The sequence below is a fragment of the Ochotona curzoniae genome, unplaced genomic scaffold (genome assembly GCF_017591425.1).
Source record: "Ochotona curzoniae isolate NIBS_2020 unplaced genomic scaffold, NIBS_Ocur_1.0 patch425, whole genome shotgun sequence".
NCBI classification, from domain to species: domain Eukaryota; kingdom Metazoa; phylum Chordata; class Mammalia; order Lagomorpha; family Ochotonidae; genus Ochotona; species Ochotona curzoniae.
The window spans coordinates 286,380-312,655 of NW_024467001.1; the positions used below are offsets into that span (position 1 = coordinate 286,380).

Consider the following 26,276-nt stretch of genomic DNA (forward strand, 5'->3'; position numbering starts at 1 on the left):
TCCTCCACAGCTTCCCAACCCCAGCTCTAGTATGTATTGGTGGGTGCATTGGCCTGGTCAGGAATGCCTTCCAGAATCCCTACCAGGTCAGCCCCTGGCTCTCTTGTGCACTGGTGGGTGTGGTGGTCTGACATGGCCTGCCCCAGCTTAGGAATATTATTGTACAGGTCTTTTTTAAAAAAAGATTTATTTATTTTTATTGGAAAGGCGAATGTACAGAGAAGAGGAGAGACAGAGAGAAAGATCTTCCTTCCAATGGTTTACTCCCCAGGCGGCTCCAACGGCTAGAGCTGAGCCAGTCTGAAGCCAGGAGCCAGGAGCTCTTCCTGGTCTCCCATGTGGGTACAAGGTCCCAAGGCTTTGGGCTGTCCTCAACTGCTTTCCCAGGCCACAGGCAGGGAGCTGGATGGGAAGTGGGGCTGCCGGGATTAGAACCAGCGCCCATATGGGATCCTGGCACCTACAAGGTGAGGACTTTAATGGCTATGCTATCATGCCGGGCCCTAATATACAGGTCTTTAAAAAAAAAATTTATTTTTATTGTAAATAGAGATTTTACAGAGAGAGAGAGAAGGATAAAAACATTACCCTTCTGCTGGTTCACTCCCCAGGTAGCTGCAATGGCTGGAGTTGAGCTGATCCAAAGCCAGGAGCCAGGAATCACTTCCAGGTCTCTCAAGTGGGTGCAGGGTCCAAGATTTTGGGTCATCCTCTGCTGCTTTCCCAGGCCACAAGCAGGGAGCTGGATAGGAAGTGAAGCAGCTGGAACAACATGTTCTGGACATGAACCGGTGCCCATCTGGGATTCTAGCAGTTGTAAGGTGAGCCACTAGGCCATTGTGCCAGGCCTGCCTCTTAGTATTCTTTCCTTGTGTAATTCCCTCCCTTTCTAGATGGGCTGGACTTAGCAACATACTCCTGATGGAATACAGTAGAAGTGAGGAGATCTGGTTATAAAAGACTGTGGCTTCTGGGTGAGGGTCTGCACTTCGGATCACTCACCTTTGAGTATCTCAGATCAATAATTGTGAGCGCTGGAGTGACTGGGCCAGAGTTGAAAGGAGATGCAATAACTCCATCCCACGTGGATGGCAGGAACCCAAGTGCCTGAGGAGTCATTTGCTGCCCATCACGGTGCACAGGAAGCAGCAGGAAGCCGGATCTGAAGCAGAGGCAGGAGTTTATTAATGAGAAACTTATTTACCCATATCATCAACAAACCCACTCTGCTGTATTCAAATGTGTCAGGCTGCCCCCACTGCTACAGTTTTGCAGCAGAATTGGCTATTTTGAGTTTATATCCCTCGGTGGCGAGTCCGCGGCTTGGCATAGAGGAGATCATCAAACATTTATTACATTCTGCGACTAGCCCTGGTAACATTTATTGAAGCTTATTAACAGCAAACAAGCACCTATGTTCAAACCCTTTACCCGCGCCCTCCCCCTTTGACTGGCGTTCTCAGCAGGCCAGGGAAAGGAGGTGCACAGCACGAAGGCCCATCCCCACCAGTGTGTCAAGCTGCCTTCCCCTTACTGTCCAGTCCCGCCCACGCCACGCCCCCACACAGCCCGCCAGACCGAGAGAAGGCGTGGTCATCGCCTCGCCGGGCGGTCCAGGCCGTCTCCTCTCCAGAGGATCCGGGGAGCCCCAGGGTGGGCGGGCAGTGGGGTGCCAGCTGCCGCGGGGAGCGCGCGTCGTGGCCGTGAGGAGCTCCAGGCCCGCAGCCCGCCGCCCGCCGCCGGCCACCGCCGCGCCCCGCCCCGCCCCTCGGCACGCAGGCCTTGCGCGAGTGCGCGCACGCGTGCGCGATCCCGCCGGAGCCCGAGTCCGGCCGGCGGTGACGGGGAAGGAGACGGGGCGGGCAGAGGCCGGGCCGCTGAGGGACGAGGGGAGGAGCCCGAGCCGCCGCCGCCGCCGCCGCCGCCGCCGCCGCCGCCGCCAGCGCCGCTACCGCCACCGCCGCCACCTCCGCTGCCGTCCAGGGGGAGAGGAGCATGTCTGCAACTCGAGCCAAGAAAGTGAAGATGGCCACCAAATCATGCCCCGAGTGCGACCAACAGGTGGGCACCGAGGCCGGGCGCGCGAGTCGGCGGAGCGAGTCTCGCGGGCGGGCAGGGCGGCCGTTGCTTGGCGGCCGTTGGCTGAGGAGAAGCGGTCTCGGCGGGGTCCCGGCGGCCGGGCGGGTGGGCAGGCCCTTGGGGAGGGAGTCCGAGAGAGCAAGCCGGGGCGGGGGGCTGAGCCGAGGGTTGCGGGAAGCCCTCGGGGCCCCGCAGCCCGCCCGGTGCCCACCGGCGGCCGGGAGTGACGGGTGAGTCCCTGGGTTTTGTGGCTGGGACCGCCGGAGGGGGCGTGGGTTTGTGGTGAGTGCGTGCCGGGACCCTCTGGGAGTCACCTATCCGCCTGCGGGTGACAGCGGTGGGAACCGGGGGGCATTGGGGGACGGCGGCCCAAGAAGCCCCTTGCACCCAGCCAAAGTGCCCAGCGTGCCCGGCTCGGTGTGTCCAGGCCCCTGGCTCCGCAGCCCCCTCCTGCCACCCGAGGTTGCTTTGTTCCCATTTCAACTGTGCACTGCGGCTCCCCAAAACTCCCCACCGCGACTGGGCGGACGCTTGAACGTGACAAAAAAAGGGGGGGCCCCAATGGAATGATTTTTAAGTTTCGATCAATATGAGATCCCCTCCCCCAGATGAATTATATTTTCGGTGTTGTGTAACCGTGCAGGCTTCTCTTAACATTCCTTTTGGTGGAACATTGCTGAATAATATCCCAGTTCAATCCCTTCGTTTTGGGGCGCTCCTTACTCCCCCACTCCTCGCGGTATCCACTGTTACAAATTTGATATGTCAGCCTTTTAGATGTTTAAAACATATTATACGATAATGTATATATGAATATACGTGGGATCCTGCTTTTTTAGTGATTTCTTTTTACACTGAATTTGTGGTATAGTTGTAATTTGAAAAACCTTATTTGAGTATTTCCAACGTTTAAGCATGTCTCATTCTTTAGAATAATAGACATTCTTCTAAGCCTTATGGTTTGATGAGTTAAAAGTGTCTCAATTAAAACCATTCGTAAGGCCTGCATCTCATGCCAACATGCAGATCTGGGAGTGTTTTTCCTTTTCCACTGAGTGAATTTTTTCAAAATGACTACCTCTGTGTCTTGCTCTTTTTCTTTCTTTTTCCTTCCCTCCCTCCCTCCATTCCTCCCTCTTTCTCTCTTTCTCTTTTCCTCTCCCTCCTCCCTCTCCCCCTCATCTAATCTCTTTTTCTTGGAAATCTAGAGTAATTTGAAATGGCTGGAGACTCATTAATAGGCTGATTTTAAGGTGCTCCTTAAGGAGCAGCCTTGCAGATCAAATCTTGTGACAAGGCATGTTAACATGTTTTATTCAATATCAATTATGTGCAGTAGTAACATGATCAGAGAAAGGTTTATCCGAACAGTTTACTGAACTCTGATAGTATTCAGTACAAAAACAACCATGTTTCCCAAAATAATTGCTTTCGTCTTCCATGAAACCACATTGGTCAAACTCTGTTGGACATTTTTGCATCAAAAACGCTACTTTCATTTCCATTTTCTATGAACTTTTTGAAACATCCTCTTCTACATCTCTTTGCAGAAAAAGGTTATTTCAGTGTTTAAACATATCTGTTTATTCTGTATTGCACAGAAGCGTTAGGTTTACATGGAATGCATTATGCATTCCAGTTTCTGCAGAGCGCATGTCAAATCCTGTCCTTGTCTTCCTGGACATGAAGTAACCTTTAGGGGGAAATATCCTGGTTAATGATGATAAACTGTAGGAGTCCCTAAAACTGTTCAACAAAACACGCTTGGTTATTTGGAGAAAGCAAGTTGGTTTTTGTTATACACAGACATTTACATACATTTTTGGATTCTTTTGTATGAAATTAACTATATCTTGATGTGCTCTGATACCATACCAAAAAAACCAATAGATTGGGTGGCATAAACAGCAAACGTTTTCTTCCTTTCAGGAGCCTGAAGATGAGGGTGCCAGCCTGCTTGTGCCCTGGGCTGGCAGATGGCCATCTCTGTCTCCATGTGGTAGAGAGAGCAGCCAGATTAGAAAAGTCAAACTATGAAGTCAGGAACCCCATCATGATGGCCCCGTGCCATGACCTTATTTAAACCTGAGTGTCTTGTACAGGCCCCATCTCCATTGCCGTCACAGTAGGCCTCAGTGTGTAAATGTACAGTGTAGTGCATAGCACGCTAGTAGATAATTTGCTTTGTTCCTTATTCTAAATATTTAAGAGAATGTACAATTAAAACTTGGTCATTCTTCAGAGAGAATTTTCTTTAGTAAAAACTATTGAAAATAATAGGTTATTTTAGCTTTCTTTTTTTTTTTTTAGATATATTTTTATTGCAAAGTCAGTTATACAGAGAGGAGGAGAGACAGAGAGGAAGATCTTGCTACCGATGATTCAATCCCTAAGTGAGCCCTACAGCCAGTGCTGAGCCAATCCGAAGCCAGGAGCCAGGAACTTCTTCAGGTCTCCCACACAGGTGCAGGGTCCCAAGGCTTTGGGCCGTCCTTGACTGTTTTCCCAGACCACAAGCAGGGAGCTGGATGGGAAGTGGGGCTGCCGGGATTAGAACTGGCACCCATATGGAATCCCGGCGCGTTCAGGGTGAGGACTTTAGCCACTAGGCTACTGCGTTGGGTCCTTAGCTTTCTAATTATATAAAGGTACAAGTTTTTTTAAAGTTATATGCCAAAAAAAATTATAACCTAGAAAACCATTTTCTAAACAGTGTATTAGATGTATTCGAATGTGGCAATGGTTTGAAGTTTCTTGACAAACAGCAGATAGAATTTAGATAGTGTTTGTGAATATAAATGTAAACTGTAAAGTTTGAGATTTTCTTAGCTGACTGGATTTACCTGTCCTGTGTTTCTGTGTTATGTGTGCAGTTTAGCCAGGTGTGGAAATAGCAGCAGATAACAAGCTTGACATAACAAGGGGACATGTGAGAAGATGACTGATTTATAGCATCGTTTTGGATGCCTCTGTTGAAAATATCCTTCTTGGAGTAGCGTTGTGGTGCAGTGCGTTAAGCCACTGCCCGTATTGATACCTAGCCGAGCATACTGCGTGAGTTCTGTTTGTAATCCTAGCTCCTCACTTCAACCTGCTCCCCTGCTGTTGGGCCTGTAAGGCGATGGAAAATGGCTGTTGCGTCCACATGGCAGGCATCGATGGGGTTTTAGTCACCTGGCTTTTGCTGGGCCCACTTCTGGTCATTTGGGGAGAAAACCAGTAAATAAAAGATATCCATGTCTCTTTTCCTCTGTTAATTTCCTTTCAAGTAAAACAAATCTTAAATATTGCACAGCATCTAAATCACAGTGTTTTTCATTTTCAAGGGATTTCACATCTCTTGGCCTTTCAAAATTTTGTGTATGATAGTTTTCAGGATTGTTGCCAGTTTCTTTAATGTATGTGTTTGCTTTCCTTTTTAATTTTTTTTTAAAGATTTATTTTTGTTGGAAAATCAGGTATACAGAGAGGAGGAGAGTCAGAGAGGAAGATCTCCCATCTACTAGTTTACTCCCTAAGTGGCCACAACGGCCAGAGCTGAGCCAATCTGAAACCAGGAGTCCGGAGAGTCTTCCAGGTCTCCCACGCGGGTGCAAGGTCCCAAGATTTGGGGCCGTCCTCAACTGCTTTCCCAGGCCACCAGCAGGGAGCTGTTTGGGAAGCCAGGCCACAAGGACAGGAACTGGTGTCCATATGAGATCCTAGCACGTGCAAGGTGAGGACTTTAGTCACTAGGCTACCGCACTGGGCGCTCCTGTTGTATTTGTTTTAAAATATGGCAGATTTTCATTTGTAGGAATTTTTATGTTACATGGCAAATATGTATGCTACAGGTAACTGATCCTCTTAGCAGTAAGGAATATTTAGTAATCCTCTCTTGTGCCTTGTATCTTTGGGGAATATATTCCAAGACCACTAGTAGATACCCGTCTTTGATAGCGATGATCACTATTTATACTAATTGTGTATGTGTGTGTGTGTGTGTGTGTGTGTTTATTTGAAAGGCAGAGTTGAGCTTTGAGAGAGAGAGAGAGATGCTCCAGTGGCTGGGTCACTGCAACAGCTAGGCTTACACCAAGCTGAGCCCAGTGTGGGTCCCCCAGGTGGGTGCTTGAGACCCAAGCAGCTGAGCCATCACCTGCTTGCTTCCCAGGGATACAGGTTAGCAGGAAGCTGGATTGGAAGCAGCGTAACCAGGACTCCAGTCAGGCAACTGGTATAGATGTTAGAGTGCGTTCATCCCAGGTAGTGAACGTGGTTACTGTCACTATGCCTGCCTGCGTCCTGTTATTATTGTTGTTGTTGTTGTTTTACTTCAGTATTTTGAAAAGTAGAGCTAGAGAGAAAAGGATCTCCCTCTGCTGGTTCACTTCCCCAGTGTGCACTGGAGCTCTGGGGGGCTGAGCCGTTGTTGCTGCCCCGCTAGAGTGTGATTTAGTGGGAAACTGGGATCAGCAACAGAACTGGACCTCACACTCTGGGACTGACATGGGATGCAGGGATCCACCAAATGTCCACTCCCATAGCATGTTCTTTCTTATTCATACACATAGTGTTGCTAAAGTTTGATTTTAAAATTAGGTGTATTAACCCTGAGGCCATGAAACTGTATCATGAAAAATGAAAAAAATTTAAAAAGGCATTAACAATAAAAATACATAAAAATAAAAAATAGATATTAACAATAATAAAACAGACCAATAAAGTTTCATGAAGATAGTCTCCTTCAGAATATTTTACTTACCCTGTTGACTGTGGGTAAACTAAAATCTTGGAAAGTGAAAACACAGATAAGGAGTACCTGTTGTAAATGAGTTCTCTGTAATGTGATGATTTTGAAGTTTTTTTAAAAAAAATCCTGGGCTGAGCTTGCAGTGAAGCAGTTAAAATGTTCTTATTGCACGTCCTAGTGCCTGGCTCGGATTCCGGCCTCCAGCTTCCTGCTTCGTGCACATCCTGGATGGTGGCAGTGGTGGCCCAAGTCATTGGGTTCCTGCTACCCACGCAGGGGTCCTGGGTTCAATTCTTGTCCTTTGCCTTTAGACCCTCCCCCATTGCAGGCATGTTGGGAGTAGATCAGTGAATAGGAGCTTTATCTGTCTCTTGCTTGGTATCTCTCCCCATTTCTTATTTGTAAAGATACAAATAATGGGCCGCATTTTCGCATTGCCAGTTAAGCTGTTGCCTGGGAACAACGGTGTCCCATTTGGGTATCCTTTTGAATCCTGGCTGCTCCACTTCTGATCAGGTTTCCTGCCAAGGCAGCTGAAAATCCGCAGAAGATGGCCTAAATCCTTAGGCTACAGCACCTCTCTGGGAGTCCCAGCCGAAGTGCCTAGCTTCTGGCTTTGGTCTGGTCCAGCCATGGCTGTGGTGGCCATTTGCAAAGTGAACCAGAGAATGGAAGATCTCTCTTCTGTTTTAACTCTGCCTGTCAAATAAATAAATAAATCTTTAGAAATAAAAGATACAGATAAAAGTCAGTGAAACAACATGTATGACCAGCTTTGGAGTATTTTTTTTTTTAAGATTTATTTATTTATTGGAAAGTCAGATATACAGAGAGGAGGAGAGACAGAGAGGAAGGTCTTCCGTCCGATGATTCACTCCCCAAGTGAGTGCAACGGCCGATGCTATGCCGATCCAAAGCCAGGATCCAGGAACTTCCTCCGGGTATCCCACACGGGTGCAGGGTCCCAAGGTTTTGGGCCATCCTCGACTGCTTTCCCAGGCCACAAGCAGGGAGCTGGATGGGAAGTGGAGCTGCCGGGACCAGAACCAGCGCCCAAATGGAATCCCAGGCATTCAAGGTGAGGACTTTAGCCGCTAGGCCACGCTGCCGGGCCCAGCTTTGGAGTATTTTTGTGGCAACTTTTTTCTTTCTTTTTTTAAGTAGGCATGTGTACCATCTTCTGCTGCTTTCCTAGGCACATTAAGCAGTGAGGCAGTGACTGAGTGGCTAAATCCTTACCTTGCATGTTCCAGGATTCCAAACGGGGTCTGGTTCTTGTCCCAGCTGCTCCACTTCTAATCCAGCTTCCTGATTGTGGCCTGGGAGTGCAGTGTGGGAAACCTGAAAGAAGCTTCTGGCTCCTTATTTTGGATCAGTTCAGCTCTGCCTGTTGCAGCCACTTGGGGAGTAAACCAAGGGACGAAAGATATTTCTGTCTCTCCTTCTCTCTTTCAGACTGGCTTTCTAATAAAAATAAAAAGTCTTAAAAAGAAAGAAGAAAAGAAATAGAGCAATCAGGACTAGACTGACGCCCATGTGCCATGCTGGCACTGCAAGTGGTACATTTACTCACTGTGCCACAGTGCTGACTCCACAGCTTTTGTCTTACTTGTGAAACAACCACCACCCAACTACACTTGACAAAACAATTTATCTATTTATTTATTTATTTATTTGAAAGAGTTACAGAGAGGAACAGACATCTCCATCCACTACTTCACTCCCCAAATGGCTTCAGCAGCCAGGGCTGGACTAGCCTGAACCAAGAGCCAGAAACTTGTGGTTCTCCCACCTGAATGTTAGGGGCCCAGACACTTGAGTCATCTTCCAGTACTTTCCCAGTCATGTTAGGACTTGAAGCATATTCGGCCTGCAACTACACTTTTCCAGGAATGAATTGGTATAGATAAACCATTAGTAAACTCGATTTGAATATTTTTTCCCATTTTAAAATCCTGAAAGTGAAGGGTCAGTATTTCCATTACTGTTATCTTTGATATTATCAGTTGAAATTTAAAGGAAGTTTAGGGTGTTTGTTAAAAATGTGAAGTTTCTTATTTAAAATGTGTACTCTAAAATATGAAGTATACCAAATTAGCCTGTGGTGCTAATGACCAATTCTAATCTAGCATATTTTCTAAACTAAGAAACTGGAGCATAAAGTTTGACTTTGTTGGCTGAGGGCAGGAGCTGGGATGGTGGGGGATGGGACTCTCCACTTTGAATTATCTCAGGCATGTCATAAAACACTGCCATTAAAGGGTGGAAATCAAACTATGAATTAGTGTTTGTGACTCCCAAAGCCAAATGTGCATTTCTCACATAACTGCCCTATTCTGTGTTGAGAGGGATTTCTTGTGTAAAAGAGATCTGAATTCAATTTTATTGATCTCTAGTAGCTGGGAGAAAATGCTTGCTGATTAGCAAAAAGCTGGTGAATGAGAGAACATGCTTCTGTGGTTTTTTTTCGGATAGCATTAATTTTAAAACAATTTACTGTGGATGTCCTTAATGAGCTGTGTAAAGGAAATGAGTCAGTACCTTTGAACTTGAGACATATGAAGATGTGAAATTTCAAAAAATGACATATCTATTTCTGGCTGTTTTTTCCGCTGCTAGAAAAAATGTACATTTTTCATCACGTGTTAAAGGGATTTCACTCATCACAGTCTTAATAAAGGATGTTGTTACACATACCTGGAGTTTGATTATTGTTTTAAGATTCACTGTTAACGTTCTTTAAGTATAATTTAGTCATCCTTTGTTCAGTATTTTAGGCAAGGAAAAAATCATGCCAAAAATTTCAGTTTAACTTAATTAAATAAATATATTATAGATTATGAAACATTCTGCACATACATGGAGGGAAAGCTTTTATAACAACACTTTTAACACATCAAAAACTAGCAAATAGAATTTATCTTACAAAGGGAAATATAATTTTCTAATTATTACTATTCTGAAAATGCTTTTTGTTGATTAATTCCTGAATTTTGGTCAATGTGTCTTGATTCAAAGAATTATTCATCTTATTATTATTAGTGAAACAGTTGTGAGAAAAATATACACAATGTTTTCCAGTGATTTTTTTTTTTCAATAAAATTTGACTAAGGAAATATGTATAGGGTTAAGTACAGAAGGAAGCCATAAATGCTTTGTAGATTGGGAAACAATTATGAAGGACATTTGTCCACAGTCCTTCCTGGAGTTGAGAGTTTAGGGTCCCTGTATAACTGCTGCATTCTCTCTTGTTTATACTTCGGCCGCTCAGAGTGGTTGCTGTAAACTGTTGTTTTTTGTTGGTGGTCATTGGCATTTTTCCTTCTCATCCGAGAACCTTAAGCTATTTTTAGTTCTTCCCGCTCTGTTAGCAGCAGATAGTCTGGGCCTGAGCCTTGTTTTTCCTAATTTGGAAGCATATGGCAGATCTATCTTTTCTTCATTTTTGCTCTCACTAGAGCCATTGGGCACTTACAGTCCTATGCTGGGATTACTTTCTGACTTCTTAGTAGGCACTCTTCCATTTCATTAACAACTGCTATGAAAATAACATTTTAGAAGATGCTACCTATAACCCTTGCTGCACTTCTGCTCTGATTCTGATGATGTTCTGGTTCTTTATTGGTTGTGGAAGGCACCTGGGGCCCTGGCAGTAGGGAAGCTCCTGGTAGGAATCCCCAGCAGTAAGGAAGTCACCAGGGCTGTAAAAGCCCCTAGTCTAGTCAGTGACAGTCTGTGTCAGATCTCTGCAGATTGTGATCTGTTGCTGCCAAAGTCGGCTTTCTTGCCGTGTGCTCACCCACTGCTCTCTTGCAGTGTGTTTTAATAAATCGAACTCTGCTCATTCCTTACTGTGTTCTGCTGGCGAATTCCTTTTTCACCTGCAATTCTGTCTTCAGCCTAGCTTCCTGTGACGTTGGTCATTCACATCTGCACATATTTATCATGCATTTTCTGTTATGACATTGACACAGTGTGGTATTTCTGGTATTGTTAAGCTCTTAGGATAAGGTGAACATGAACATTAAATGATGTCCATCTCAAATAATTGAAGTAAAGAGGTATTTTTTTCCACCTTTTTAAGAAGTTTTTTTTTAAAGGTGAGGTGATTTACGGGTACACAGGGCCTGTGGTGGAGGGGTAGAGGATTGTGAGGGGAAGGATGTAAGAGGGGGAAATGTTTCTGCCTTCCATTCTGTGTTCATGAGAGATCATACCTCCGTGTTACCAGTCTTACGATCTTGGGAAGGCGAGTGGTTTCATGACTCCGCCCCAGGGCCAGGTGAGGGGAAGTATGGCTTCTTTGCAACCTGTGCGCTAAGGCCAGACCACATATCCTTGTGTTCCGGTCCCAGAAGTTGGAGATCCTAACATGTCTGAGGCTGTTTTGACATGAGAGGGTGTGCTGCTTGCTGACACCAAAAGCCACTATGGGCCTCTCCCAACAGTGGATGCTGTGGTCTGGCCCGGTGCGTGCTGGTGGATGCTGCAGTCTGATCTGGGGAAGCCTGTGGTGCTGGCTCTATTGGTACTCTGGTTTACTCCCACTGCAGTTCTTGCATGTAGCATGGCTGCAGTGGCCTGGTCTAGGAAGATCCTCTAGTTCCCCCTGCCCAGCCGTATGCATGCCGACAGGTGCAGCAACCTGGCTTAGAAAGGAGTAAGAGTTTTTACAACGTTTATTTGCAAGAACAGCAGAGTCATAGATGCATGCAGAAAGGGGGAGGGAGGGAGAGTTTGAATGAATTCTGTCTGATTCATGCCCCTAAATGGTCATAACAGCCAGATGTGGGCCAGACTGAAATTAAGAGCCAGGAACTGTTTTGGGGTGACTCATTTGGGTGGCAAGAGCCAACATATTTGGGCCATTTTCTCTTGCCTTCCCAAGCATATTAGCAAGAAGTTGGATTGGAAATGTAGTAGCTAGGACTCGAACTGGCATTTCCCTATGGGATGTTGTTGTGTTTAGTCGTGGCTTAACCCACTTCCACAACACTAGCAGCTAGAAGTGATGTTATTTAAAAAGTTGTGATTCCTACTTTAAATAGTTTATCTTTCATTCAGAGATGTTACATAAACACAGAAATGTAATAGTAAAAAGGTAGTAATATAATTTTTGTATTTTTTTACAGGTTCCTGTTGCATGTAAATCATGTCCCTGTGGTTACATATTTATTAGCAGAAAACTTTTAAATGCAAAACATTCAGAGAAATCCCCACCTTCTACAGGTAATGGTCAAAGTTTAACACATTTTAAGCTTTTTGATGTAGACATTCAAAGTAACTTTTTTACTCTTTACATTTTTGGTTGATGTTAAAAATTAACATGTACTGAGTGTCTTTTGTTTTTATTAACTTGTGAATTAGCTTATGAATTGGTTTTGTGTTTATTCCATTTAAATGTTAACTACTTCAGAATAATGGTTAAGTTTCTAAAGAGTGGTGAATCATTGAAGGTCTTGTACAAGACTTGATGTAATTTACAAATACTTCTTAACAATAGCTTAAGTAATAATTGACATTTTGCAAGATATGTTTAAAGTATAGAGTTTGATAGAGTTTTGGTATTTGTACACACCAGTCACCACAAGCAGTTTTATGGACGTTTATCACTCCCAAAACTTTTCTAGTTCCTTTCCTGATTCCTTCCCGCTATCCCCATCCCACGAGCCACTGATCTTTCTGTCACTTTTCATATAAATAGAATCATAGAGTGTATGCACTTCTCTGTTTACTTTCTTACTGGACATAGTTATTTTAGATGGATCCTTGCTTTTGTGTGAATCAGTGAGTCTAGTTCGTTTTATTGCTTATTGGTGTTTTTTGAGTATGTATGTCCCGTTTGTTTATCCATTTACCTGTTGCTCGACATTTTTGTAAAAGATCTATTTATTTGAAAGTTAGAGTTACAAAAAGAGAGTGAGAGGCTGGGCAGAGATCTTTCATTTGCTGGTTCACTCCCCAAATGACCACAATGGCCAGAGTTTGGCTGTGCTGAAAGCAGGAACTTCATTCAAGTCTCCCCTGTGGATTGCAGGGATCTAAACCCCTGACTCGTCCTCTGTTGCTCTGCTCAGGCCGTTGGCAGGGAGCTGGACTGGAAGTGGAGCAGTCAGTCATACGGGATGCCGGCATTGTAGGAGGCAATGCCAAATCCATTGATGGGCATTTGAGTTTCTTCTTTCACACTGCTAGCAAAACTTGCAAATCTGCATGTATTGTTTTGTTTGTGTGTGTATGTATAAACTGATGCCAATGAAAAAATATAACTTGGTTTAATATGAATATAATTTTTAATGTATTGGTTATTTTTTATAATTTTTGAAGAATCTTTAAAAAATCATTTTGCTTGAATTTGTTGATTTCCTATTAATGTAGACAAATTGAATCTATTTAATAGCTACATTTATTCTAAGAAAAAGTTATGACGCAGGCAGCAGTCGTGACAATGTTCCTGCATTGATCTAGGAACAGGCTGGCCAGGGCTGTTCCTGCATTGATCTAGGAACAGGCTGGCCAGGGCCTCACGGGTCCTAGGCAAGCTGTACTTGCTGCATGCCTCAATGCTAGAGCAGATGCCCAAGGCTGGGGTCCTGGGTGCCCCACACCAGTGGTATGCCACCACACCAATCTGCAAGCAGCATGTCGGGCCACACTTTATCTGCTTTAGGCAGGTTTCACCCATGGCACACCACTGTGCTTTGCCAGGTGCTAGAGGCTGGGGTCTTATGGGGTGGGGGTCACTAATGGCCTTTGGTATTGCCAAAAAACCAGGGTCGTCTCACACTCTCTGATACTAAAATATATAAAACTTTGCTCAGCCTCAGCATTTTTCTATTTGATATTTCCATCTGTCAAGAATATTAGTCCCTATCATCTTGACATTTCTCATTCCTCCTGTCAATTCAGGCTCACCTGTTCAAAGAAGCCATTTCTAATCATAAAAAGTAGTCTCTTACACGCAGGCTCAGGAAGGCAGGACTGTTTTAATTCCTGCAAGGCGTGTGTCATCAGGCAGGACTTTCTGTTTACCTGTCATTCCTTACTTGAGCTGTACCCTTGTAGTATGCAGGTGTTGCAGAAGGCAGCTGAACCTGCTACACCATAAGGTTATCTCCGTAAGTTTTCCTTTTTTCTTTTTGTAAAGTTTATTTGAAAGGTGAGGAAGTCATAGACACACATTCAGGGTCAGAGTGGGCCGAAGGGGAAAGATGGGAGAGTGAGGTTTCCGCATTCATCTTGTGTCCCTGTGGAGAGAGAGTGTGCCCCTTCTTGTTGCCCGCGTTCTTATGAGCCTGGGAAGGAGAGTGGTTACATGCTATCACCTCCAGTCGCAGGTGAGGGGGAGTACATTCTGGGGAAGAGGTTATATCATTGACAAGTAAGCAGACCAATATATAGGGAGAGGAATTGTATGGCTTCTAGTTCATGAGCGTAAGCTTGCTACCTGCCTGTCCCTTTTCAGCTTCTCATCAGAGATTTCCAATTTCTGTTCTTGAGTTGCTGAAAGATGCAGATTCAGCTCATCTTCTGTAGCTCCTTCCTACTGATCAGGGGCTTAGACCCTGCACATCCCAGGTTCAGAAATCTCTCCTTGTCTCATCCAGTGAATCCATCTCAGAACCCATAGAAAGTGAGGCTGGTGCAAGTGGCTATGTCCTTTGCATCATCATCACCACCACTCCCAGAAATCGCCAGCCTTTTTCTGTCCTTTGATGCATGCAGCATCCAAGGGCCTTTCCTGGTTCTCAGGATTTGGCCAGCCTATCATTTGTGTGTACCTAGGCCTGCTTTCTCCCCTACACAGGAGTCAACTTAGGAGGTGGCACAACATGTACCATGATTTCTGATGCCAAGACACACACCCTGGTCTTTGGTACCTGAGGCTGGAGATCCTGTCGCATCTGGGATCAATTAGACATGGAAGCCTGGGGTTTCTTGGCAATACCAAAGGCCATACGTAGAACTCTCCTATTCCAGGACCTCGACTCGGGCCCCTAGCCTGAGCAAGGTTGAGGTCCCCTAGTACCCATCAGGCCTGCTGAAAGGCCATCAGTGGGCCCCTTAATACAGAGAAAGCAATGACTGTATTTCCTTTGCTTTTTGAAGAGGTGTTTGAGGTCTTTGGCTGATTTGCTAGAGTAGGCAGGTTTATCTTTTGTGCATGCCTGGTCCTACATGGTGCAGCTGCAGCCCCTACTGAGCCAGCAGCCATCTTTGCTTGTATGTCCCCAGCCTCAGGCCTCTCGTAGGGTGCTGGTGGCCCGTGAGGCATAGCTCCAGCCCCGACCCCCTCCAGGCCCATTTGTGCAACCCTCTTGGGTATGTGATTCTGGCATCAGGTCCAACTTGTGTGGCAGGACTCCAGCCCTAGGTCCTCTCTGCCAAGCTGATGACCATCTAAAGCCATGTGGCGCCAGCCTCAGGCCCCCTCCAAAGACTCTGGCCTGCGCGATGTGACTCAGACTCTAGGCTGTCTCCCAGGCTCTTCCAAGGAAGGGTAGAGAAGAGGGTGAGAGCAGGGAGGGAAGAGGGATGAGAAAGGAGAGGAGGAAGGGGAGGAAAAAGGGAGGAAATGAAGAAGCTTTAGTTTTTATTTTCATTTGAGAGTAATTTGCAGTTATTTTCTGCCCTTCCCTGTGTTGCTTTTCCATTCTGTTCATAGAGTGCTAGGATGCACAAAAGCTTGTATGTTCACAAAAGCTTGTTTTGTTGCTAAATTTCCTGGTGTCCTACCCAAGAAATGATTGCCAAATCTAGTGGCATGAAGCTCCCCTGTCTTTTATTTTTTTTTAAAAAGATTTATTTATTTATTGGAAAGTCAGATATACAGAGAAGAGGAGAGACAGAGAGGAAGATCTTCCGTCCGATGATTCACTCCCCAAGTGAGCGCAACGGCCGATGCTATGCCGATCTGAAGCCAGGAGCCAGGAACTTCTTCCGGGTCTCCCATGCGGGTGCAGAGTCCCAAAGCCTTGGGCCGTCCTCGACTGCTTTCCCAGGCCACAAGCAGGGAGCTGGATGGGAAGTGGAGCTGCCGGGATTAGAACCAGTGCCCATATGGGATCCTGGCGCGTTCAAGGCGAGGACCTTAGCTGCTAGGCTAAGTGCTAGGTGCTGGACCCTCCCCTGTCTTTTCAAAGAGTATTTATAAATCTAACATATAAAATTAGTTCTTTAATCCTTTTCTTTTGAAGTTTTGAATTTTAACATTTTAAAATTTTTGATTAGTCCTTTAATTTGATAATAATCTTAATTTGATTCTTAATTTAGCTTGATATCTTATTTGACATTAATCCCTTTCTTTTAACCTTTTGAGTTTAACAACTTTTTATTTGAATGTTTAATTTAAACCTAGCATCACTAGATTGGAAGTGGAGTAATTGGAACTTGAAATGGTACTAAATAGCAGCATAATTCACTGTGCACAGTGCCAACTCCAGAGACTATTTATTTATTTATTTATTTATTTATTTTATATGGAAAGTTAGATATACAGAGGAGAGGAAGATCTTCCAGTTGTTGATATACTCCCCAAGCACCCACAATGGCCGGTGGTGAGCCAATCCAAAGCTAGGAGCCTGGAGCATCTTCCGGGTCTCCCACACAGGTGAAAGGTCCCAAGGCTTTGGGCCATCCTCAACTGCTTTCCCAGCCACAAACAGGGAGCTGGATGGGAAGCCAGGCCACCACGACATGAACCGATGCCCATATGGGATTCCAGCACATGCAAGGCGAGGACTTTAACCACTAGGCTATTGCGCTGGGCTCCAAAGAATCTCATTGTTAATTATGTAGTCTCCTTTCAGATCTCTCTGAAGGTGTACATTAGCGTTTTGTTTGTTTCCTGGACAGCTTTTGTTTGTATTTTAGCCTGGACCCTATTTCTTGTACTTTTGTTGCTATTACCAGAGTTTGCTGGTAGCTGAATTTAAAATGGAGGAGCCTGAACTCGAACCAGGGACTCCGATTTGGGATTTGTGTGTCCCAGAGGAAGACTTCACTGCTGTGCTACATGCTCATCCTGCTTTCACGTTTCCTCTATTTTGATTTCTTAATCTGAACCAATAGCTTTCAGTTACTGAAATTGGTGCTTTTTTGATCATTAATAAGTACCTTTTCCTTGTTTCCAACACTAAATTTATTTTTCTGTTTCAATTATCCCCTTTCCCATGATTCTTCTCATTTCAGTGAGATTTGGGGTATTAAACTAACACATGTGCTCAGTCTGTTTTTATTCATTTGCCAACTGTACCTAAGTGTTCTGATTTCTGAAATGATACAGCCATGATTTTTATAGAACTTATAATTCCATAGTGGAAACATATTTGGCCTATAAGTAAATACCAGATTGTAGTAGTACTAGACTACAGGAAGTAATTTGGATCAAGAGTGACCTATAAACTGATAGCTCAAGGAAAAAGACCATCAAAGGAAGAATCTTGGGAGAAGAACTGTTGACAGAAGGTTAGCAGATGGAGGGACTTATTTTACTAAGAAGCATCGTGTCTGGAATAGAGAGAACAGGGTAGAGGGCCATGTGAATAAAAAAGCGTTGGAGTGAGAAGCAAACGTCAGATCTTAACGGGGATTTGTACTGTTTGCTAAGAAATGTGGTAAACTGCTCTCTGCAGATGCCGGCGTCCCGTGTTGCAGTGCTGGTTCGACTGCTGGCAGGGGCTCTGTGCCCCTGCCACGTGTCGGGGGGACCAGGATGAAAAACTCAGCCCTTAATGGAGAGTGAACCAGCAGAAGGAAAATCAGTCTCTCTTGTTCCCTCTGTCTCTGTCACTCTGCTTTTCAAATAAACTAGGAGAAAAGCCAATGAAAACGAAGCAAATGAAGGGCCTTCTGAAGAGAAACTACACAATTTGCTTTAAATTGTCCAATGTTTATTTGCAAGGCAGCGAAAGAGTTTGAGAGATGCTTCTGTTTACTGATTCAGTCACCCTCCTTACCCCAGTGGCCGTGGCTGGACTAGGCTGAAGCCAGGAGCCAGAACCTCAGTCCAGCTGCCTTTAACCACATCCTGGGTGGCAGCAGTGGATAGCTTAAGTGTGGAGGTCCTGCCACGCGCGCTGGAGATCTAGACTGAGTCAGAATCCCTGCCAAAGACTACAAATGGACTAAATCACAATATTGGTTAAGTTCTTCTATTACTGTTCCATTTATAGAACAACATGCTCTTAATGTCACAGATTAGCTCATCTGGAGCTAGTGCGAAAACTCACTTCCCTAAGTGTTTGATTATTTTTAGTGGAAGCTATTTAATATTATTGTAACCTTAATATATATGGCTAAGCTCATTTTGCTTCTGAGTATTTGGAGTATTTCAGTTTGTAATACAGATAGGAAACAAAAAAAGAATGAAAAAAATGTTTTTTTCCTAATTCTCTGGAAACAGAGAGGAGGAAAAGGCAGAAAGGTGTTTGTGGATTATTGGGATTTACAAGGCCTAAATTTAAAGCTCCCAAATAAAGAAACTTAATTTTCTCTTCCGAGATTCCTCCTGCCTGACATGGTATGTAGATCTGAATTCTACTGAAATTCTTGTTTTGCAGTATGGGCGTGGGGGACATTCGTGTTTATGGTTCTAGTTTTGTGAAGTGTGTTGGGCACTACAGTGATGCTTAGAAAGTGCAAAGAAGTCTGTGAGTGGGCAAATGGTTCTTGCTTAGCCCTAAAATATATCACTTTTATTCATCCATACAGAAAACAAGCATGAGGCCAAGAGGAGGCGAACAGAGAGAGTTAGGAGAGAGAAGATAAATTCTACAGTAAATAAAGATTTAGAAAACAGAAAGCGGTCTCGAAGTAACAGCCATTCAGATCATATCAGACGAGGAAGAGGAAGACCAAAAAGTTCTTCTGCCAAAAAACACGAGGAAGAAAGAGGTATGAATAAATCCAAGTATGAATAAATTCAAGCTGCTTTTTTCCCCAAGAATCAAATTGACCTGAAATCATAATTAGGTAGTATGGAGTCATTGAGCCCCACACAATTCATATTTCAGTTTGAAAGTGTGTCCTCTGTGGTAGATGCTTATCTAAAAAAAAAAAAAAAAAAACCACCAGGAATGCAATTCTTGTTTGAAACCTAAAAGCTTAAATTAGGTAAAATAATAAGTTATATGTGACATCCTCAATTGGAAAGCCTACTAAAATGATTGTATTTTTAAAAAAATATATGTCTGAACCCTATTATGACATGTTAAGCTTACACAGGAGTTTTAGAAATATGCTATTTAAAATGTTTTTCTTACAACTTTTAATTTTGTTTCGTGCTTGGAGAGGCACAGAAAGGCAGAGGTTTCCCATTCACTGGCTCACTCCTGGGATAACCGAAGTAGCCCATGGGGGAGCATGGAACTGAATCCAGGTCTCCATGTCTGTAACAGGGACCTGAGTACTCAGCCATCCTTCCATCCAGGGTGCACAGAGGCAGCAGCCTGGAGTTGGGAGGGAGCTGGGACTCAACGCAGGCACTCTGCTGAGGGCTGTCACGGTCCCTGTGATGTCCTGACTGCTAGGCCATCACCTGTCCCAGGAGGAATTGTTATGTTCATCAAAGGGAGATTTGTGTGCTCCCTGTCTTGAGACCTTTTTTACACAGCTAAGTGAAGTTTTATTGAGCTGAATTATATTTGTTTCTACTTAAAAGTTCTTCTGATTGTTAGTATGCCTTACCAACGACTTTGTTTTAGACATTAACTGAAATTCAGCTCTTTTTCATTTATGCATCTGCTTAAAAACTTACTGTGGAAAATTTCACATATGTAACAGAAGTAGTGAACTTCTCTGTGCCTATGAATGTCTTTTTAATATTTTAACTTCACTTCTCTGTGCTCATGAGTATCATTTAAATGTTTTAACTTTCAAGACAAAATGATTTTATCTTCTATGAAATGCTTTTATATTTCGTTTACATTGTAAGTTATGCTTTGTTTTCTGAGGTATTTAGTTTTAGTATTCAAGTGCTTTCTGTGTAAATGTAAATGTCTGCTGTTTTAGACACTGAGAATGTTTACCTGTTTACCAATTCTCTATGTTTTTATGTGCTTTTAATGGAGTAAAGTTAGGTAAAATAACACAGTTTACCTTTACTTAGCTTTTATCCAACTTGAAAATGTCTTATATTGTGTTCATAAAGGAATAAGGTTCGTATTTCACTGTATTTTTCTGAAGGCTGTACTTAGGTACTGTTTAAATCCTCGGGCGATGTTATTTTTGTTTCCCCTCTTTATTAGACTTTTTATTTTTAGAGATTTTTGAGATTTTTGAGTTATTCGCTGAATTTGAATATGCTGCTTTAACAGTTGGATGATCAGAAAATCAATATTAAAGACTATTTTAGAAGCATATATTTTTTTTTAAGTTAATGGAAGAAGAGAAGTACTGCTTGGCTTGAAATCAGAACATTCTACGCAGTTGAAGTTAAGGTAATATGACCGAAAGAATAGAGAAGGAATGCTTCTAGTGGTAAGAGATGAGAAAACAGATAATGACAGTTTTTCAGTTTTAGGGAAAAGAAGTTTATATGCTTGTGTTGGAATATTATATATACAGTCTTGATCTTTATCACTGGAAAAAATAAGCGTTTTTTGACTCTATAAGAATTTTTCTGGTGTTTTTAGTTTACTATAGAAGGATTTTTAGAAATTGTTTCTACAGTAAGATATACTTTTGATTTGAGATGTTAGGAAGTTGTTCAATGCCAATCTTGTAGTATAAACTAAATTTTTTAAATGTATACCAGGTTTTCAGCAGACTTTTCCTGTAAAGAGCCACATGTTAGATATTTTAGCTTTGTGGTTGTGAGATCTGTCACAACAACTCAGCTTTGTCACTGTAGCTGGAAAGTAGCCAAAAGTAATGTATAATGAAACGGCATGGTTGTGTTCCATTTCAGCTCTATAAAAACTGCTGATGGGCTGTCATTTGCTAATTCTTAATATAGTAGACCATTGTTCTCCAAATACAGTATGGATAGAAATATAAACCTTTGAAATATGTATATTCAATCTTAAATAGTTACTAGTTTAATTTTGATTGATTGTCTGCTGTTAGGACATTTGAATAAGTTTTAGCTTCCTTAACACAGGAATTAAGGAAAACCTAACAGTGTGTATACAAAATAATCATTTTAATCCTTTTAATAATTGTTTTGTGTTTTGGAAAAGATCTGGAAGAATGGAAATCTCTCTCCAAATTTATTTTTTGAATTGGATAAGAGGAAAATAATCTTTGATTTAAAAAACATCAGGAATTGGCAGAGAAACCTACTAGGTCAGGAAGACTAGATAAAAATTTAAGATGATAAATACTGAGTTCTTCAGTTAGACTTTATATCTTTCAAGCAAAAAGAATCTGGAAATATCTTCTCTGGGGAATCTGAAAAGAAGAACTGACATAAAAATGCTTGCGTTAGTGATTTCATAGAAATGGCTTAGTCAGGTCGTTCTGATTGGTGACTCTAGTCATGCTCCACATATGTGTACATGCCTCTAAACAGCTTTTTTATCATGCCTAAATATGCACGTGTCACCAAGAATTACTAAGAAATCCGGAAGAAAGCACTTAATGTAAAAAGCTGAAACCAGCTGAATCAAGTTACTGAAGACAGTAACTTGAAAAAACAAAATTTTTGCTGAGAGAAGGAAATGATGAAAGCTATCAATATCTTTAGCAAAAGAAGATACTGTAGTCATGAAAAAAGAACAAAATGATACTTAAAAAGAAATTGTAGAGAACAAAAAGGACGTGAAAAATGAACTTTAATGAATTGGGCATTTAACCTAGTGGCTGAGAGACCTGTTTCCTGTTTCTAAGCCTTTGGGTTCCATTCTGGGGTAGCCTGCTGATGAGGATGCCAGGAGGCTGCAAGGTGGCCTTAATGGTAGAATTCCTGTCCCCCTGTGGGAGACCTACCTTTTGTTTCCTGGCCATTGCAGGCATGTCAGGAATGAAGCAGCAGATCGGAACTCTGTCAGGTATAGGCAACTTAAAGATAAAATTGAAAAAAAGGTTCCAGCAAGTATAATAGTAGAAAAAAAAAAAGAACAGAAAATATCAGAAATTTAGAAAGAAGACCAGTGTAAGGTCTAACATCTGTAAATATGTAAGATTTCCAAAAAAGAGCATGGAAGATGGAGAAAGAAGTCATGAATGAAATAATCTAACAGATTTTCCCAAACGTAAGGAATATATTTTCCATAGTAAAAGTCTACACAAAATTCCTAGCCCTATGGATGGTTAAAAATAGAAATTATGCCAAAGCATATAGAGGAAATTATTAAGTTTTCAGTTGAAAAATAATTCTAAAAAATTCAAGAAATAATTCAAACTAATATTGAAATACAGTGAATACTGCTCATCAAGGGGCAGACTACTGGTAACCAACATCAGTGCTTTTCAAAAATACTGGATAAAAGAGATACCATTTGGATTAAGTTGAATAGAGAAAATGAAGTTGTAGTAATAGAACAGGTAGTTAACTGGTAAGGGAATAGAGGGTTAGCTGGAAAAGGATGAATTTTCTGGAGTGACAAAAATTTTCTTGATCTTGTGTGGGTTACATGGGAATATATGTACATATGTCAAAACTTATCCAATTCAACTTTCTGTGCATTTCACTGTACATAATTTTAGCAGTGATTTGGACAATAAGTATTAAAAAGATACTAGTTTTTTTCAACAGTGGCACTGATAATCATAAGGCAATTTAATGCCTTTATGATTCTAAGGGAAACCTACATGTTTTTACTCAGCCAAATTATGAATTAATGAGAGACTAAACATTTTTTGTGATATTCAGGGTATCAGGAAATGTGCTATTCACACTCCCTTTTCCCAGGAAGCTTTTGCATGTTACATGGCACCAAAATGAAGCAGTATCCTGGACTCCAGGACCAGGAGGATCCAGCTTGAGAGAGAGGAGATTGTCCAGTGATGTTGAAGAAGGCGTCTAAGATGATAATTGGGCAGTAAGCCTAGCAAACAGCCATTCCAGATTGGAGCAAGTCAGAAGACTTGGAGAAATTTCTTCAAGAAGATGAAATTTATAAAATACCTAGTATGTGTAAAGATCCCAAAGGAAGATTTATAGAATTGGAACAGTTTGAGTTAGAAATGAAAACCAAGCAAATAAAGAAAATCACTTCAGGGGGAAGAAATGTGCAGGACAAGTGAGGTCACTCATATAATCGTTATAAACACTGAAAATTGATGTTACTGAAATTGTGATTTAAGAAGACAAAAGAATGAGCAGTATTTGTTTTGGAGCAAGAGCTGTCAAACAATAAAATCCTAATTTTCCATGATGGGAAGTGAGTAAGCCATGCCTAAAGCCAAAAGTGACATTCTATAGAACTGATTTGGAGATAGATTTGTTTTTGTGAAAACAAAAGGAACAACTAAAAAAAAAAAAGTGATTGTATTTGTAGAGTGGGAACTAGAGGGAAGGAACAGAATCATAGTAGATGCTAAAAAAGGAATTTGAAAGAATACATACCAGGATATTAATTGTGATTTTAGCTGGTTCACGGACGTATACTAGGTGCATCTTCTTTTCTTTTTTCCTTATTTTTCAAGTTTTTTACACTGAATATGGGTTGTATTTATAATGTGGAAGAAGAAAAAATAAAAATGAAATGTCGGTTATATTCATATAGTGAAGTTTAGATAGTGTTGATACAGTCATAAAATTATCACTGAGCATCTTTTAGGGTGAAAAATTCATTTTGATTAAGACTGAGAAGTCGCATACTAGGGAAGAGAAATGCCTAAAATTCTTTTGGGAATTGTATAGCTACCAGACTTTATAGGGTTGTGTATAAACTCCATTTAATTTTCATCTCACTGCCTCTTCTGTGTACTTTTAGAAACATTCTTAACAGCATAGTACTCTATAATTAAATGTTTTTACAATGTATGTGTAATATTTTCATGTAAGGAAACACTTGAAAGCTCAGTTTTTGAAAAGAAATACTACATCTACTGCTTTATGTCAAACTTTCCATTTTTCTTTTAACAGAGAAACAGGAAAAAGAAATTGACATCTATGCTAACCTCTCTGATGAGAAGGCTTTCGTGTTTTCAGTCGCCTTGGCAGAAATAAATAGGAAAATTATCAATCAAAGACTTATTCTCTGATACCTGTCTGCGAAATCTGTTGAAAGTTTCTTCAGGATTACATCAGCAAATTCTCAAACACTTAAGGACTCTCAGGAGCATTCTGACTGCATCTGTAAGGGTTACTGATTCTTCTTCCCTCTATCACTTAGCCAGTGCCACACTTTGGGAGCAAAGCTGTAAGCTTGGACTGTTTGGGGATTTCCTTGTTTACCAAGGAGCACTATCAGTGTTTTGTGTTTGGGATACAGTAAGTGTAGTGTGTTTATATATACGTGTGTGTGTGTGTGGGTGTCTGTGTGCTATATGCCATACACACAGACACCACATAAAGAAGCATAAGGTGGTTTGTGGAAGTATGAGACCTAGGGAAGCAAATGTTTAATAGTTTTCAGGTTTGCCACCAGAGATGCAATATTTTAAATACTGTCAGAAATGGTGACTTTAAATATATATATTTCAGATTTCCAGCACTAAATGGATGCCATATATACAGTTCATTTACTTTTACATTATATCGGCAATTGATATTTTATTGAATGGGAAATTAAGAATATAAACTGTAAATTTTGTCTTAACTTGATTTTTTTTCTGGCTTTTATTTTTGTGACTTATGGTGAGTTATATTTGAGGTTGTACTTTCTGGAACATTTGGAAGTTTGGGTGCTATATGAAGAAAAACATTTAAGAATATATAATATTTCGGATATAAAAACCTGTTTTCTTGAATGTAATTTATTTATTGGTTAAAACAACTTTTGTGCTCTCAAGATGGTGCCTGTTAACCTAAACATAAAATATATTTATTACGTGCAAAATGTTTCTTAGCTAGCCACTTTTAAGCGGTAATGTTTTACCTGAATGGATGTTCATTTATACATCCTGATAATTATTTAAATTGTTACTTAATCTCACTCTGAAAAAAAAATAAACCTTAATATTGGAACTAAGTAGATTAAGTAGTGTGGTGTAACCTTTTTGTTCTAATGAAGTTTGTGAAATATATTTGAATTTTTAATTTTTCTAGTGTTAAATGGTAACTGTTCATAGTTGACTTATACTAAATGCTTATGTAGTTGATATACCAGTTTAATGATTAACGTTCAGGTTTGAAAATAACCTCCTTTATTTTCAATTTCAGTTCCCCCCATCTTTCTTCACCCCTCTTTTTTTTTTAACATTTATTTATTTTAAAGGCAGAGTGATAGTGAGAGGATCTTCCATTCACGGGTTCACACTGGTTCCTCAGGAGTTCCAGCCAGGTCTCCTGCTCAGGTGGCAGGCGCTCCAGTACTTGAAGCACCATCTGCTGCTTCCCGTATGGACTAGCGGGGACCTAGATGAGAAGTGGTGCAGCCACGATCTGAATTGGCCCTGTGTGACACGCAGGCATCCCAAATGGCTTAACCCTCTGTACACACACACCACACGCTGAGGTACTCCTTTCTTACTATATATAAGGATGTCTTTAAAAAGTTTATGGAGAAATGGAATTAAAAGATAACTTGATGTTGTCCCAGTGTTTTGAACCTTGTGTGTAGTGTTTCATATGCATTTCCTCTGATCTTTCTGCAAACCTGTCATATTTGTGGGCCACAGTATGATACTTCAGTACATGTATGGAAAGTGTAATGGTCCAGTTAGGGTAGTCAACATCTCCATCGGCCCAGGCAGCTTTGGTTTGTATTGAGAGCATTCCAAGTCTTCACTCGCTTTTTTGAAATGCTCAGTTACCTGTCGGCTTCATCCTGTTTTGTATATCACTTGTCCTAAAGAAAAAGAAGTTGTTTTTTCCTCCTTTATGTGAGTATGGCATAGCCAGCAGAGGGAGCCTAAGAGACACTCCAGAAAGGACAAAGAATTCTCTTAAGAATGTATTTTCTCTTAACCCTCATATGTACCTGCAGGTACTACTGCAATTATCTTGTAATAATCTTTTGAAGAAAACTTTTGATTTTGAACCAGAAACTTTAAAATTGATTAATTCCTAAAAATTGCTTGTGAATATGCATATGGCAACGGAAAGCCAAAAACAGCTTGTGAAAAGTAGACTTACACAAGAGTATATCCATTAGGGCCTGGTGCAATAGCCTAGTGGCTAAAGTCCTTGCTGTGCACCGGTTCATGTCCTGACTGCTCCACTCTCCATCCAGCTCCCTGCTTGTGCCCTGGGAAAGCAAGAGAGGACGGCCCAAAGTCTTTGAATTCTGCATCCATGTGGGAGGCCCGGAAGAAACTCCTGACTTCAGATAGGCTCAGCTCTGGCCGTTATGGCCACTTGGGGAATGAACCAGTGGAAGGAAGATCTTTCTCTCTTTTCTTCTGTAAATCTGA

At 41.9% G+C, this 26,276-nt stretch overlaps 1 protein-coding gene across 2 annotated transcripts; it reads left to right on the plus strand.

Moving 5' to 3' along the window:
- Nucleotides 1–1,955: 1,955 nt before the first annotated feature.
- LOC121167760 (UPF0547 protein C16orf87 homolog) lies at nucleotides 1,956–24,895 on the plus strand. 2 transcript variants are annotated; one of them, XM_040997341.1, is made up of 4 exons: nucleotides 1,956–2,061; nucleotides 11,945–12,041; nucleotides 18,525–18,707; nucleotides 23,845–24,895. In XM_040997341.1, exons 1-4 carry the CDS (start codon nucleotides 1,996–1,998, stop codon nucleotides 23,961–23,963), a joined length of 465 nt encoding a protein of 154 aa, XP_040853275.1. In that variant the 5' UTR covers nucleotides 1,956–1,995; the 3' UTR covers nucleotides 23,964–24,895. The 2 variants fall into 2 exon arrangements, with proteins under 2 accessions (XP_040853275.1, XP_040853276.1); XM_040997342.1 differs by lacking the exon at nucleotides 18,525–18,707 and having other exon boundaries at nucleotides 1,961–2,061.
- The last annotated feature ends 1,381 nt before the right edge of the window (nucleotides 24,896–26,276 follow it).